At 40.9% G+C, this 17,593-nt stretch overlaps 1 protein-coding gene across 1 annotated transcript in view; it reads right to left on the bottom strand.

Moving 5' to 3' along the window:
• dph6 (diphthamine biosynthesis 6) overlaps nucleotides 1–13,482 on the bottom strand; it is a gene marked incomplete at both ends in the record, with an annotated part of 82,599 nt that extends 69,117 nt beyond the window's left edge. Inside the window, 4 exon segments of the mRNA XM_080750969.1 lie at nucleotides 9,494–9,633; nucleotides 9,636–9,671; nucleotides 11,440–11,531; nucleotides 13,460–13,482. Of these exon segments, the coding sequence (XP_080607095.1) occupies nucleotides 9,494–9,633; nucleotides 9,636–9,671; nucleotides 11,440–11,531; nucleotides 13,460–13,482 (291 nt within the window).
• Nucleotides 13,483–17,593: the final 4,111 nt, after the last annotated feature.

Genomic DNA, 17,593 nt, shown 5'->3' with positions numbered 1-17,593 from the left:
ACACGCAGAACATACTCGGTACGCACGCACTCGCTCACACGCACACACGCACGCACGCACGCACGCACACACACACACACACACACACACACACACACACACACACACACACACACACACACACACACACACACACACACACACACACACACACACACACACACACACACACACACACACACACACACAATAGTGATGCACACATACACATCCACACAGTCTAAAATGAAAATGTTTTCCTGATGAGGTCAGATTCCAAACTCTCAGCATCTCGGCTCTCATGTCCTCGACTCTATGTACAACAGACATTGTGGATGCCCCCTTCCCCCCCCCAACACCCCCTCGCCTCCCCAGAGAGGGGCTGAGCAAAAATATAGTGGCGAGGGCTGGTTTTACACACTCTCCAGACTCCAGACAGTGTTTTTCTATGGCTGGTTATGACTTAAGCTGCGGGAGGTGGTGGGGCCTGCCACAAATATTTCTCGAAGGGAATGGTCTCCAAAACAAAACATAAAAGCCCTGTTAATTTTTAAGTCTATGGAGGGGAGGAAGGAGTTGACTGAAGCGATCCCTAGGCCGTCTGCTCCGATATAGACAGAAAAGACTTTTGCGTTTGACTGGCTTTTTCACAGCGGGGCACATTCTGGGCTTTAAAGGGCCAAGGAGGTTAAGAGTGTGTTTTTGTATCTGCGTGATGTGACTGTTGATTTTGGAGTTTTCATTGTGAATCCAGATATCTCTCTGTAGCTTTATGGAATTATCATTCACACGTCTCTTGGGTGAGGAACCCACTGCGAAGGAATAGTATAGAAAACAAAAAAAGAAAACAAAAAAAAACCTAGGATACATGTATGCCAAATCTGACAGAATGAAGGTTAAGTGTGGCCATACAGGTTGACATTAAATTAGAGACGTGCAAAGGAAAAAACTATTTTCAACACAAGGTAATAAGACAACACCTCTTTTATGATTAAAATATGTAATGCTATTATGAAAGGAAATACTGTACTGTAGCTACCTGAAGGCATGTTGTATGGGATAGATAAAATATGCTACACAAAGGAGCTTTAAAAAAAATGATAATAATTTGCTACGATGGCTATCCATACAATATTGTAAGGACGTTTGTTGGACCAGTGCCACTGTCAGATTCCTTTCATTTCCAATAAAAAAAATAGCAATCAAAGCACCTTTAGTATTAATACACACTTTCCATGAAAGTGAATGTTGCATTTACTCCTGTAAGGATTAGTTCAGTGTTTCTCAAATAGGGATACTAGTACCCTAGGGGTATTTTGGGGTACTCTTAGGGGTACTCAGAAAGCTATTGGTGTAAGCCAAACATGTGTCAGTATCAGGTGGAACAACGTCTTGTGCTGATGAAGTGGGTACTCAGTTGAACACTAGTACAGAATGTTTAAGAACCACAGGTTTTGTTAACAGCTCATCGAGCGATCAGCTGCCAACAACTTTTAACCATTTTGCACAATTCATTCAACAACATCAAACAGAAAAGCAACACACGTACACATTTTTCACTGAAACAATGTTCAACCGTGCAGTGTTAGTGGCTCATGCCCTTGGCAAGGCGAGATAAGGCTATCTGCTTCCATCATCACTAAACAAGATTGAGCAAAGTACATTAAGCAGAAAAATACAAACAAATTACAAAGGCTTGAGGCTAGGCTCTTTATCTAATGTTTGTGGGGACTGTTAGCGTCAGTTGGAGGGAAATGGGCCTGCGTCTAATAGATCCTGCCCCGCCACTTCCACACAGCCAGAGAACAATACACAGCGCCATTATCTCAGCACTAATGCTATCCTTCCTCATGTGCAAAACAAGGCTGCAATCTCAACCCCACTGCCACTGTGTCGGACCAACAAAAATACAAGCCGTCTCAGACCAAAGGAAAAGATAACAATGGCTATCAGAGAGGAGACACACACAGAGAGAGACAGCTATTTGAAGGAATCTATATGAAAAGTACTGAAATTAATCAGTCAAAAAAAAACAACATATACTGCTTGAAATGGAAGACCAATATGCAAATGAAAAACGGCAAATGTCTGCAGAGAATTATCCATTATTTGTAAGACTACTAATAACCCACTTCTAACTATACCATTTATGAGCTCTCTAAGCACCGCAAACCAGCTACAACAAGCTCACATTAGCCTGGTTATTGATCCGATTGCCTAAACCCTGACTGTGACCCCAGAGGTCATGATTTATGTATTAAGCAGCTTTTTAAAGAAATCCATTTTCCTTTTGAGCCCCAACGTGCATCTAATGCGGCACCATGCTGGTAATCAGAGCAGGGTTGCTGCGTTTGATTTCCTTCACACCCTACTGCGCCGCGACCTGTCTCCCAACAGCTCAGCTCCCTGATCAATACCACAGCACTCCTCAGCCCGCCTGCTCTCCTCCTCCTTCTCCTCCTCCTATCTCTCTTTCTCTCTCTGTCAGTCAATCTCTCCTCTTGTTCTCCTCTCCTTCGCAGCAGGTTACACCTCCATCAGGGCACCTGAAACAAAGCAACTGTGCCAGGCTTCTGAAGCTTTCATATCGTCGTTGTCGGGCAGAAACCTCGTATATACATTTTTTTCGCAAAGTAAAGCACTGCTTCATCATATGGCCATCGCACAAAACTATAGTGAAAACAGCAGATCTACAAGCACACAACGCCTCGCGGTGCGAGGCGTTGTGTGCTTTTTCACTGTTTTCACTAGTTTAAATCATTTTAATAAATACAAAACAAACGGTTTTGGACATAGAAGGTTTCCAACCGACAACGACGATATAAAAGTGTATAATGACGAAGCACACACAGTAATGGGGGTGAAGATGTGAGCAGGAGAAGGGGAGTAAGAAAAGGGAAGCGAAGGAGAAGAGAGAAAGAAATGAATGTTTGGACTTGTGGACAGACCGGTGCTCTATACTCTCGGAGGGTCCCGCTCTTGTCTGCTGATGTCAATAATGGAACAGTGGGAGAGGCTGAGGATGAGGGCGTGTGGGGTGTGTGTGTGTGTTTAAGAGAGGGATTATCTCACTAAAAACGAGATGTTTTAACACGCTCTAGCGGAAGGGAATGTTTCATCTACTAAGACCAAAGATAGGGCTAATCTCCGGTACTTTTCCCTGACACCTCAAGGAAGAAATAGCACCAGTTTGATTTTCTTTTTAAAGGAGGGAGACAAAAAGTTGTCCACTGACCCTGAAAAAAAATGAAAAATGAATATTGCATTTGTATTTTTTTTACCAACCTAAAAAGCCTGACAAGTCACAGGATGTGATGTGAGCGTAACATTTCCAATGCGCTCAACGCTAGGTTTCAATATGACAGAGACGTCACAGTGCTGCTAATTAGAGCTTGCACAAAAGAGCACGTGCACAAGATATCATCTATTGTTCCTTATCACTCTAATGAGCTTAAATGTCTTTGCCTTTATTCATCAGTGCTAAAGGTTGTGAGGTCACCGCTCTGAAGTCCATCTTTGATCGCTGACTATAATAGCCAATGATGTGCAAACGGTAGTTTTGCATATTCCATGACACAACTCGTCATGCATACCTAGGTTAATTGTGAGGCATGGACATGTTACAATTTAAAAATATATAAATTATACCTAGTATTTGAGCTAACTTAAGACAATCCATAAAACAAGAATGGCATCTATGGCAGGAGTCTTCAACGTTTTCAAGCCAAGGACCCCTTAGTTGATAAAGAGATGAAGCAGGGACCCCCACAACCTTTTCATAGATTCCATATAGTTTCATCTTTTGACAGCACAATCGTCAGTGTATTTTGAATTCATATCAATTTGTGCTTTCAGATATTTAACCACTTACTGACTGTCAATACTTAATAAACTTGACCTTTCACTCTGTACTTAGTCTGCTCTTTTTCCCCTCTAAACCAAACCTCTTTGCCCAAAAAAAGCCGATCTAAAAGCTCACAACGCCTCGCAGCACGAGGCGTTGTGAACTTGTAGATCTGCTATTTTTGGCCAAGTTCTCAGAATTTGGACACTAGGGACACAAACGTTTCTATCACACAAAGATTTGGAGGACCCCCTGCAGTAAATCTGAGGACTCCCTAGGGCTCCCGGACCCCCTGTTGAAGACCCCTGATCTATGGTTTAAATGACATCTAACAATACTTGATCCATTGCAAGTCACTCAAGATTATTATGACAGAAAGATTGGAAGGGACAAGAAAAACAAAAGAGAGGGAGCTCTGCGCTTGAGTACACAGTAAAAACCTCAGTGTGAAGTAACGTATCAGTTTGTAACTGTAGCAGTGTACGTTAAGAAACCAAATGGACCCATAAGGACAAATAAACACTGAGGATTTGCACTGTGTGTGTAGAGTGGTGAGGAAAGGAAATAAGTCAGGAAAGAAAGAGAGGCAGGAAAGAAGGAGAGAAAAGGAGGAGAGGAAGGAGGTGACCACACTTCCAACACTGTGTGTGGAGGAGAGATAGACCTGTTATCATGTAACAGAGGCCCTCATTGACCTGACCTTCAAACACATACACGTGTGTGTGTGTGTGTGTGTGTGTGTGTGTGTGTGTGTGTGTGTGTGTGTGTGTGTGTGTGTGTGTGTGTGTGTGTGTGTGTGTGTGTGTGTGTGTGCCACGCAGGGTCACGGGGCATAAAGAGCCACTGTGTCGGGTCACAGAGCACAGAAAGGGGGTTGAAGGACTTGAGGGATGTGAGATGACTAATATGAGGGGTTTTGTGGGCCTGCGGGGGGGACTAGCGTTACAGCCAGGGGTGACTGACACGGCTGATCTGTATCACACATCACAGCGGATCACTGCGGAGAGAGAGAGGGAGAGAGAGAGAGAGAGAGAGAGAGAGAGAGAACCACTCAGAGGCATGGAGGACACAGACATGCCACTGATGTACAGAGCAGGAGGAAAGGTTCAATCACTATATGGACAGCGCTGGAATGGAAGCGCTGTGATGATACACTGTAAACGTGTATCAAAGTGTTCATTTAGCTGTGAGTGTGTACAAAACGAACCAAATGGACCCGGGAAGGGTGCATTAAATGATACAGTACCCTGGTTCTGGGCCACTAAGTATAATAATAATAATGATATTAAAAATAATAATAATGCCTAATAATTGTGTGATCATGCAAATAAATTCATCTTTTATCTTGCCTTTTGATATCCAAGCTTAGCAAAAGGTGCATGATGAGGTGGCCATTGATCCATTTCTAAAAATAAGTGATAACCAGCTATAAATTGTGATCATTGCTATAGGGTGTTTGTTCAGTAACAGGGCTCTCCCCGTCTCTCCAGCTCAATACATTTTCAGGTTGGGATACCATTTTTATCCAATCAGGAGAGAGAACTCATACAGAATACGGGACGAACAAGTGGTCAGGAGGACACAAAGAAGTGATCAGGAAAACACTATCAAATATAAGCTGATAAATTTAGCAACACACATTAAAATGTATATATGTTTACTAAAGAGCTGGTTACTGAACAAACACTCTATATTACAACCATCAGAATATAGAACTTTAACTTTTTAACAAAAAACGTTTTGTTTTGACCTCAAAATATAATTTGCCCTAACTTTAAACTTCGATTTTCAGAGTTAACCCCCCTCCTCCAAACCCACCAAAACTGTTATTCCTTCCCCTCAAAGAGAGGGTTCAAAGATCATCAGCACCTAGCAGGATGGGATGGGATATGCTATGGCTCGCATGTCGATCAGGTTACCAACTTCAAAGGAGGCACTGCCATACACAGCCAGTGATGAGAGCAGGGGGCTAAGGATAGGGCCACATTGTTATTCTGCCATTATTTCCACAGCTAGGGGACGGGGAGCTCATTTTTTCCCCTATCATAATTGGGGCTTTTTTTCTTTCTATTGACAATGGTTCAGAAGAAAATTATCCTTTCCTTTGAATCCCCTGAATGGCTCCAAACATTCTTCTTCTTCTCCTTCGATTGAGAGACCAAAGTAAGAAGGACTGCTGTGGATTGCCAGTGTCTAAGAATGACCCATAGATGGCACTGTTGGCTCATGCTTTCGGAGCCTGCATGCAGTCGAACTTGCAAAGAAGGTGGAGAGAAGAATATTCACTTAAACTCATCAACTCTGACACTGAGGGAGAAAAAATAGAAATGAATCTTTAATCTATGTTCAAGTGTCATTTGCTATATAATCTTGTAACTTCTAATTAATTCAAAGTGCTAGAAAGAATATTTAAAAATATCACACTTCCCAAACAGAACACTTTTTTATGCTAAAACTGTTCTTTTCCAGGGAGAGTGACTTAACAGCTAATTATCAGAAGAGTTTTATCTTTGTCTCTCTTCTCTCCTTTCCTTCACCACAATCAACCAGTTGCTGAGTTAAATGTGAATACATTGAATAATTGTCTTCCAGAAAAATATGCAATACGTACACGTATACATAGTTGTTGAACTGTGACTTGGTAACACAGTAGTTTTTAGATATTTTGACAGAATTGTCAAACTAATTAAAAGATCAAGTCAATTAAAAAGACTTGTACCTCCTTTCATGATAGAGAACAAACAGTAGTGATGAGCAAGAACACTGATGAGTAGGCACCTCCAAAAAAGAGTTGTAAGAATAAAGTTGAACTTTATTGAGTATAGCTGCACTCGACTTCACTCAGAGAGTGAAGAGAGAGGAAGCCAGTTGTTTATGATCCAGGTCTGTTGATGACCATGAGAGCGGTAAACAGAAAAGAGACTGGAGGTCTGCAGGCCCCTGAAGGCCCCGTGGGAGCTTTCTGCCCTGCCCTATGGCCCTACTGACGGGAGAGGTCAGACCAGAGATGCCCTGGAAATGGGAAATTAGCAGCCATTTGCAATCAGAGCAAGCGTTGACCAGCCAGAGAGAGAGAGAGAGAGAGAGGGGGGGTGTAGTTACAAAAAGAGGTGAGTGTATGTAGGACCCAGAAATCAGTCAGTGCCTGAGTACATGAATGAACCATCTTAGCTGTCCATTGTGAGATTTATACATGGTATGACAAAAAGAGAGAGGGAAAGAGAGAGCGCAAAATGCCCTGAGGCAGGCTTACTGGCCCTTGCCACTCAAGCGTGCGTGCGTCTGTGCGTGCGTGCGCGCGTGTGCGGTGCGTGCGGACACGCAGGGGCCCCAGAGCAGCCCCCCAGCCCTGGACGAACACGTCTCTCAACACAGACCTACAGGGAGAACCCGTGGTCTCCCCACTTCCTGTTTAGACCACGTCAAGTCAACCCCCATCTCAACAACAAACTCCTGCCCGCCATCCCCATAACAAGGCCTTAAAATGTGATGCTGCCAGCTAACATGAGTGTTTGTGCGGGGGCGGAGAGAGGGGGAAAAAGTGTTCCTGCTGGATCAAACCAACACCCGGGCGTCTGTTTGCATTGACAGCAGGGAGGGCTGCTGCCGGCGCTCTTGAAGTGTGCGTCCAGATAGCTTCCTCATGGTTGCAGGCGGTCAGGTAGGCAGTAGGCAGTGCCAGGAGGCCATTAACACACATGAAACCCAGTGACTCAAGCCTGTCAGATGGTCTCCCGCTACTACGTTGCACCGCTGAGGCCTCATACATAATTTGGCATCAAATGAATATTTTCTCAACGTCCTGGCAAAAGGGGGTATTTGATGAAATATTCATTGGTGATTAATTTTTGCATCTGATCTTCTGTCATCTGAGGTGTTTAAAAAAAAAAGGGAAAAAAGAATGGAACATTTCTGGCCAACCCGGTTGTTGAAGGGCATCTGAACCCAACTTTATACATAAAACTTTGATTTGATAAAACGTAGACTCAATTACTGCATACCGTTTCAAGAGCAGGATAAAACATATACTATATGCCCCTTTGAAAGGGAAACTAAGATGTCCTCACAATAGTGCAAACTGAACCAGACAGACTAAAAGCAATAACGCAGCCTTGTACTCTTGCATGCGGATGGGTTGTACTTTACAGTACTTGCTAGGTATAGTTAGCGCAAAGCAGGGACAAATGAAACACGACAAGCGGGTTTGAGACGGTGCTGATGGACTGCTAAGTGAGTCTGAATCCACTGAGAACGGTGTGTAAAGCATCTTAACACTGTGACATGTGTCACAGAGCCTCAGTCAAGATGACAAGTTTAGTCGTGCTGGGACAGTTGACTCACCAAAAAGCAGTCATGCTTAATTTATACTCCGTCGTACTACAGAGTTGCGTGACAGAAATAGCCCATAAGCTGTGAGCCTGAGACACATTGTGAGCTTGTAGATCTGCAGTTTCTTGGCACAGGACACTTCCTACGACAAAGTATAGGCCAGGTTTAAGGCAAATGTCAACAGTAGCAAGTCAAACTGTGTTTGACCAGTCTGGATTGTATAGTACAACAGTTACCTGTAGTTACATCGAGATTTTAGCTAGGTTTGATGATTTGATTTCCACACACCACAAAGGTACATTCTCTGTCCTATTTCCACAATAAGCCCAATAATGGGCCTACACTTAAAGTTCAAGAGCTCTCGCCCGACACGGCCGACAGACAAAATAAATTCATAGACAAACTAAATCAAATTAATGATTTTAATCAAAAGAGCTATACTTTTCCCCCTACATTGTTGCCTTCCTACAAATGAATTAGAACATACAAAATTCATTTTTAAATCTAACGTGCAGCGAAGATGAAAATGTTTTATGGATACTGTAGCATTGTGAATTATTTTTGTTGGGTTGTCTGTTGTTGTGATTCCAAGGGGCATTTATACATTTCCAGGAAGCACCTTGCACAACATGCAAAACATCAAACATTTAGCTGACCATGGATATACTCTTAGGTAAGGTAACAGGGCGTGACGAATAAACAAATGTGATAAATCAATAAATTGCCAGAAAGTATTTTTGCATAAAAACAACTCATACTGTATATTCGTTCCGAATACAAATCATGTTGCTTCATCGCTGTGTACTATTCATGTTCTGTATGGGTGTACTCATATGACTCATGTTCTGTATGGATGTACTCATATGACACACACAACAGTTTGAATTTATGCTAAGTAATCGCACAAAATATAAACCCCTGTTGCGTCAGGACCTTCACACAGTGCAATCCTTCCTTGGTATTCATTTATCCATTTGTAAGAGTGTACAAACAGATGACACTTTACTGTGCACCTTCTCAGTCTCACAAGAGCAGGGGTCTTCAACAGGGGGTCCGGGACCCCAGGGGGTCCTCAGAGTTACTACAGTGGAGCCCTGTATTAACTCTTCACAATTTTTTGTGATAGGATCATTCTGTTAAATTAACAACTTGAACCCTCGTATCCCTATTCTAAGGAGAACTTTAGCCAACAAATCTATGAATCTATCTATGAAATCAATGAAAATCTGCATCATCCATTTATACAATATGTATAAATGGATGCTGCTTCATCTCTCTCTCAGCTAAGGGGTCCTTGGCCTGAAAAGAGGTTAAAGACCCCTGGTAAAGAGAAATCCCCACCTTGACCAGGTGCAGCAGCTGGAAGAGGTCCTCCACCTCATCTCCCTCTGTCTGACTGTAGTCCCTGCCAATGTCCAGACTGGTACCCTGGATGACGCGTCTGTACAACGGCAGCTCCATGGCATCAGCATACAGCTCTGGTGACCCACTGTCTGGTACATGTAGCTGTCTAACTCATCTATGGCAAGGAACACACAACATTTGGGAGAAAAGCCTCAATTATTCTCTGTAGTACGACGCTGGTGTGGCTTGCCAGAAAGAATGATTTCACGGTGCGCAGAGATGCACATTTACACATTTTATCTAAACATTCTAATAGACAAGACAATATGTTGCATTAATACATACTGTATATACAGTGTGTGTGTGTGTGTGTGTGTGTGTGTGTGTGTGTGTGTGTGTGTGTGCGCGCGTGCGTGTGTGCGTGCGTGCGTGTTTGTGTATGTGTGTGTATAGTACATGCACTCACTCACAGAATACATACTGTATATCACATGTTAATATAAACACTGTTTGAATGTCCATGTTGATTATTAGTAGATTGTTGAATAATCTAATAATAATCAACAAGGAAATTGAAATTAAATAATCATTATTCAACCAAAATATTTTACGGCAAATTAGGCTGTACACTACAGTACACAAAAATAATTACACTTTAAATGTATCTGCAATGGTGGAAATACTCCGATCTTTGACTTGAGTAAAAGCAGCAATACCACAGTGTAGAAACTTTGTTACAAGTAAGTAAAAGTCCTGCATTAAACACTTACTTAAAGTAAGTCAAAGTGTGAAACGTATTCTTGAAGAAGCAAGTCCAAATAGTCATTAACGCCTATTTCAGAATAATATAGGACGATGTTATTGGACTATAGTTATTGATCATTCATTTCTCACTATAAATTACAGGCGGTAAAGGTGTTGTTCATGATTCATGATTTTATGTATATGTGATAATTTATTAGTTTATATATGATTTGTATTAAGAATCTAAATCTGCAATTTAACTAGTAACTAACGCCGTCAAATAAATGTGGTGGAAGTACAATCTTTCAGTAGAAATACTGTATAAAGTAGCGTGATATTAAATACTTAAATAAAGTACAAGCGGTTTCACTAAATAGTAATTAAGTACAGTACTTGAGTAAATGCACCATAGATACTGTATTATTTGTCCAAACGTCTCATGTTTCATAATTATGGTCCGATTTGGAATTCCACTACATTTCAGCATTCCAAGCACTTTGTACTCCAGAAGGGACCTCCGCTCCTGAGGGATTGATATAAACAACTTGTGCAGTACTTTGTTTAGGCAGAACTTCTTGGGGCCACCAGACAGCAAGGCAGCTGGCTGGCCCACATAGCCTGGCTGGTCCTTGTAGATCACAGCACCCAGGGACGTCACAAGGGAGGGGGGAGTGGGACTGAGTTACTAGGGCCCAAGTTGGAGCGGCCTTATTTATTCTATACTTTAGCTATTGAAAATTAGCTGATCTACAAGCTTGCAGCGCGGCACTATTTTTAAAGTCGTGAAAATGTGTGCAAATCTCTCAATATATGTATTTTTTAAGCGAACATTTGAAACTCAAATTTTGCTTCTGGGGGGTCCCTGGAACTAAATATTTTTAGATGGGGGTCTTTGGCCAAATACATACAATTTTGGGGGTCCTTGACATGAAAAGGTTTGACCACCACTGACATAGAAACATAGGTTTTTCAAAAAAAAAACCTTAGAAGTATTTGAAATATTCAAAGACAATTTTCAAGATTTTTCAAAAAATAGCAGATCTACAAGCTCGCAGTGCGGTACTCGGTGCCGCGCTGTGAGCTTGTATATCTGCTATTTTTCAATAGGTAAAGCACAATATGTGAGTGAATCCTTGTACCCAGGGCCCAGAATTTGGTGCGACACCCCTGACAGCACCCAGTGTAGATCATCATCTCACCTGTGTTAGCAGGGTGCAGGTTGGCCAGAGCTGCGATCCTGTGGCCAGCAGCAACACACTGCATCATATTGTAGCAGCTGTCTTTGCCCCCACTGGAACACAGTTATGAGAAATGGGCAAACATGTTCTGAATCATTCTGACAGTGGTTCTAAAAGTACTCACATTCTGTATTCATGTAAAAGTATCAATGCTGCAATGTAAAATAGCCTGTAAATGTCTGGAATTCAAAATGTAGGCCTACTAAAAGTACAAAAGTATCATCAAAATGTACTTAAGTACAAAAAGTAGAAAGTACTCATTATGTAGAATGTCCCATTTCAAAGGTTTCTAAACGTATACAATAATTTTGAAAATAGCAGATCTACAAGCTCACAATGTGTCGCATCGTAAATTCGCAATGCACTGTGAGCTTCTAGATTGGCTATTTTCAAATGGCCGAAATGTATATAGGGTGGTTGAAGTGGTTATGCATGTTTTGTAATGATAATCAAAACCCACAAAGTAACTAGTAACTAAAGTTTTCAAATAATTGTAGTGGAGTAAAAGCATAGTTGTTTCTGAGATGTAGTGGAGTAGAAGTAAAACAAGTATTGGAAATTGTAAATACTCAAGTCAAGTACAAATAAATACCTCTATATTGTACTTAAGTAAATATACTTAGGCTATAGTTTCTTTCCACCACTGCATTCTGATGCAGCATAGGCTCTTAGCCCTGATATGTGCCTGGCATTACAGCTAGATAGAATGCATGGGCTTCACGCTGGCATTATCCTAGGTACGTGCTACATATATACATCATATGTGATGATGAACTACTGTATTTCTACTACACTGCATTCTGTGAACTAAATGAAAAGACCAGTGGTTCTCAAAGTGGGATCCAGGCACCTGAGCAGGTTCCAGGGGGTCCAACTCCACAGTAAAATTAGCTAATATAACATCAGTAAACAAGCCATAGTGCTTTCTTGGGTTTAAATCCTTTTCCTATGCGAACTGTAAATAAAATATTCAATCAAAATCAGTTTTTAACAGTATTTTATTGTCTGCTATTTAATAGCCAACATCTAAAGCAGACCTGGGCATTATACGGCCCGGGGGCCGCATGCAGCCCTTTGGTTCACTCCGACCGTGTACAAATGTTACCTTATGCATGGACTAAAGCTGCATTGGTTTTATTTTGAAGTTTTTTATTCACGTATGCAATGTGTAATGTACATCAGCACGTGTGCGTGATCATTGGATGTTGTCTCAATAACAAGCAGGTGGTCAGACTGGTCAATATTGGCCGTTGTTCATGTGGCTCCATGGAAAAAAATAATTGCCCACCCCTGATCTAAAGGCTCACATAAGTCATGTAATGACATGACACATTGATTGTGACACTTGTAGATCTGCTATTTTTAACAGTCAGCAGGTCCAGGGTCCTTGACATGAAAATGTTTGATTACTGCAATCCAGTATAAGAATATTTTTTGTTGAATCTGATATTTCTTTTCCAACAATGTGTTTATTTACTTTTTTATGCAGCATACACTAAAGCACAGCACAACACATTATATATGAACAGTTTCAAAAATTACATCAAAAATTACATAACAATGACAAAAAATATAATTAAAACAATAAAGACCATAAACAATAACAATAATGACAACAAAAGCACTACTCATCTCCTGGTTCTTCCATTAAAAATAACAGATACGTTAAATATATTTTACAAAATTATTCCACACTTTCTGAAACATAATCATCTTTGTCCTTAGGGATGTAGTTATTTATTTATTTTTTCCCAGAGGTAAACATAAAGGTAGTTCCTTGATATTCTCGTCTATTCAAATGTTGAGACTGAATAGAAAAACGTATAATAATACAGCTACTCCCAAAAACATGTCAAGTTAGTGGCAAATTAAACCTTGCTTGATTAAATCAGTCAATTAAAATTCTAGCTGAAATTAGCAGCAGGCACAGCACAGTAAACACAGTAAACAGAGCAAACACAGTCTTCAAGAATGCAGTTACCTTATTAGCGCGACAACTTTCATTTTCTTTTTGCTACGGTTAAAGTCTGATGATACAATATGTCCCGTCCCCAATTTTGATACAGTTTGGTCATTTGCTGTTGCTGTCAGTTCATAAAGGTAGGAAACATCTTTCCACAGAAACACCACAGTGTAGACAACATAGACAACACGTGAAAACTACACTTCCGGATTTAAAAGGACCTCTTTAAAGGGAAAGACGTCCTATTATATGCCTGATAGAAATTAGAAAAACTCTCGCTCTGCTTGTCTCTCACTCATGGGTGGAGGATGGAGACGTGGAGTCTGATACACGCACCCACAGTGACACATACGAGTCTCCTCTCCATCTACACGCATTCACGCAATAGTGTACTGTACATCACTGTTTCCCAAACATTGGGTTGGGACCCATCTGATCTGTGGGTCGCAGACACATTTTTCATTGCTGTCTGACGTCATAGACAGTCAGATATGTCCACATATGGGCATTCCAAGATATGGGCTTAATATTAATGACATCAGGGATCTTCATATAGGCTATGTGCATAAAGGGACAAGGACTGACAGACACAGAGATATATATTGGCATGAAAGGGACAATTGGTAAGACAACATATTTACTCACGTCAGGGCAACCACACTTGCAATTTCACTGAATTGCATCTTTCTAGTTTCTAAGTTTGTTTTGGAATGTTATGCCTTTATTGATAGGACAGTAGGCTGACAGGAAATGGGGGGAGAGACGGGGAGTGACACGCGGCAAAGGTCGTCCGGATCAGGAATCGAACCGGCGCCAGGCATCGATGCCTATGTAGCAATGCCTAAGTGGTATGTGCCTGGACCAGTAGTCCAGCGGGTGCCCCAGTAATTTCTGCTATTTTCACTATTGTTTGGGTCCCGGGCAAACATCTAATTTCTCTTTTCGGTCTTGAGCTAAAAGGTTTGGGAACTGCTCTACCTCTATTCATAGGTGAAGTTCATATTTACTGGTGATAGGTTGAACATAATAATTTTATATGTTATGTTTATAACTCAATCAGACAAAATCCAGATGGTTAGGTTCAGACAAAATTTTATATTTATATTTTATATTGCATTTCTTGTTTTAATTTTAAAATGTTATATTTCTACCTACCGGTACCTACCTACCCTGTGAAGAGAAGAGCAATACCTAAAGTCCATGCTCTGGTATTCATACAGGTTGTGCTTCTCCTCAGAGGCAGCCCTATATTGCTGAGAGGAAAGTCTTTGATGCTGCTTTTGCTCTCGGTTGTTGTGCCAGAACAGAACCAGTGCACTGCCTTTGTGTGCTTCCCTCACTCTTTGCCCCTAAGCAGGCCAAAGGCAACTGATTTCGTCTCAGTGTACAAAATTGAGAGAGACATCTCTTCAACCCACCCGCTTTACTGTTATTCTCTGTTTTTTCTTTTTATCATTCATTCATTCATTCATTCATTCATTCATTCATTCATTTAAGTGTAAAAGCCTTAGGCTTGAGGATGAGAACTACATGTATTTATGTTGTGGTGACACTCTGGCCATAATAGCTGAAGAAACAGAAAAGGAGACCAATGAATTCACATTATAAGAAACATTCAGTACACTGGATTTTACAAATGGAACTTTTGCCATTTATTCTGATTTATCAGTTTGTCATCTTATATTATGACTGGCAATGGGCAAGTAAAAGATTGAGTGGCTGCAGTTAAGTATACAAATCAATCTTTAACTAATTAATTGAAAAAATATATTTCTCAAGATGACTGGTGTAGATTTCAAGTGTTTTGCTGACATTCTCAGCTGAAAAAGGGTCTTGTGTCTCAGAGGGGGCAGGGCACGTCCCACAGGACTGTTTGTCCTTCAGTTTCGTAAACTCATAAATATATCACCCATATTTTCCAATTCTGTTGAGCTTTGCTGCCTATGGTATAATATCCATTAAAGTCTAGTCCCAAATGCTACGGCCAATTGCCTCACTTATCAGTTTTAGTTTATGTATTTTATCATCCCCACAAATAAAGCAGTGTGTTGTTCTGACTGTATTTGTAACAACATTTTGCTGACGTAAAAGAACATTTTATGTCCTTATTGTGGGCGCAATGCGGATAAAAAAGAGTTGATGGATAGCCTAACTGAGACTCAGGCAATGACGTGAATATGAGACGCATAAATATGAAAGCAAGGCGGTGGAAATCGAATGACACCCTTGGCCTTTTCTTAAGGGAGCATGTGCATATGACAGGTGATTTACACAGATACACAAACTAATTTTTGTACCACAAGGACACAAAAACTTTGTGTGTAATGAGAAACTAAGGCCTCAAATCACAGGACGATAAATTGAGTGTCAGGACAGGCCAGCCAAGGTTGCACATCGAGTGACCAGAATACAAACCTATCCACTGGTACACAGTAAAATCCTGAGTCTTGTATTAACTACAGATGGGCCCGTAAGGTTGCATTTTGTACAATTAACGTGGAGGATTTTACTGCTTAGAACATTCCACATAAACATAAACAAATCGTTGCTATAGTCACTGGCTGCTGTACAGTGTTCGGAGGTGGACCAAAACTGTAAAATTACACCATTTTAAATGGTGGATTCACTATAATACAATAAATTAACACTTTATGGAAATAACTACTAAGCCATTTCAAGAAGTTTTAAGAAGTAAAGTAATTTAAGATACATTTTGAGAGAATAATCTGCACATCAACATTGATAGTTGTAAAAGAACCTCAGGGTGCCATTACCATTCCACAAATGTATTTCTAGCTCTTCGACACTAACTCTAGGGAGCCCAGGATCGAAGCTCTATTTCCTGAGTCAATGCCGCCAATATAATTGAGATCATTCCCGAATGAAGTGTAAAATGTGATTGTGATATTTGTAATGCTAATAAATGACACAAAAGGCCTTAACAGAGCATTAAAATAATATTATTAATTTAGACAGTATGTTTGTCCATAAAAGGAAGAAATATGTACAAGCAGCATACTTTGTAATTGTAATAATTCCCATTTCTTCTCATACAAGTTAACATCTGTATCTGCCGAAGCTCAAACAACATTAAAATTAAGAATCTGACTTAATGCAGACCTCAATTTAATTTCAATTCCGTGCTAAGCCACAAACATAAAGCAGAAGGCACAGTGCAGAATCAAGCCATCCTATTCCCATTTCCATTTCCAATGAAGATCTGTGGTTATGGAACACCTGGAAGCCTGCTCTCTCTCTCTCTGTCCGTCCGTCCGTCCGTCCGTCTCTCTCTCTCTCTCTCACGCATGCACTCATGCATGTACGCACACGCACACGCACGCACACACACACACACACACACACACACACACACACACACACACACACACACACACACACACACACACACACACACACACACACACACACACACACACACACATTCAGACCCCTATTTTAAGCATGTAGCATATAAGCCTATCCAAATACCAGAAATTACCTTGATTTCCCACCATATGTGTTAAGCAGTTCAGAGGACCTGTGCTAAGTATAAATGAAGTTCATTGCTGGCTGATGACAAGCCAAATGTTCAGGCCAAGCGGTGATAAATTTGGGCTGAAGTGAGCAGCGGTTGAAAAAAGCAGCACTGAGTATTCTTAACTCAACTTCACTCTGGTGTTGCCTTCATCAGGGGCTCATTTTCCAAAGAACTATCAACATAATGATACCTCTTTAGGGCCTAACCACATCCAAATCAGTTAGTAAACAACCCAAACGGGGATCTGTACACATTTTTACAGACAATTAACTGTTATCACGAGGGGCCCAAATGGATTAGTAGGCTCATTAATGTCTCAGGCTAATGGGCCCTTGATTGGAAATGTGAGGGGATGTGAAATAAAATCAGGGTTTGATCCAAATTATGTTTGATCACAGCACAATCCTTAACAACAGCCACAGTTGGCAAGCAATGATTGAGGTTTTTATCCAGAATCCCTGAAAGAAAATACAGCATTTTACCTTCATTCCATCTGGCATATAAACTGCATAAGCAGAGAGATTGATGAAAATTGTTTTTCTCCATGAGCTCTTGTTCTTCGCTGGTTCTAAAAGCCCTCAGATCATGCCGTTGTTGTTTATTATTTTGTGTTG

This window comes from Nannobrachium achirus, assembly GCF_963921795.1.
Source record: "Nannobrachium achirus genome assembly, chromosome: 20".
NCBI lineage: Eukaryota > Metazoa > Chordata > Actinopteri > Myctophiformes > Myctophidae > Nannobrachium > Nannobrachium achirus.
This window is presented reverse-complemented; position numbering and strand designations above follow the sequence as displayed.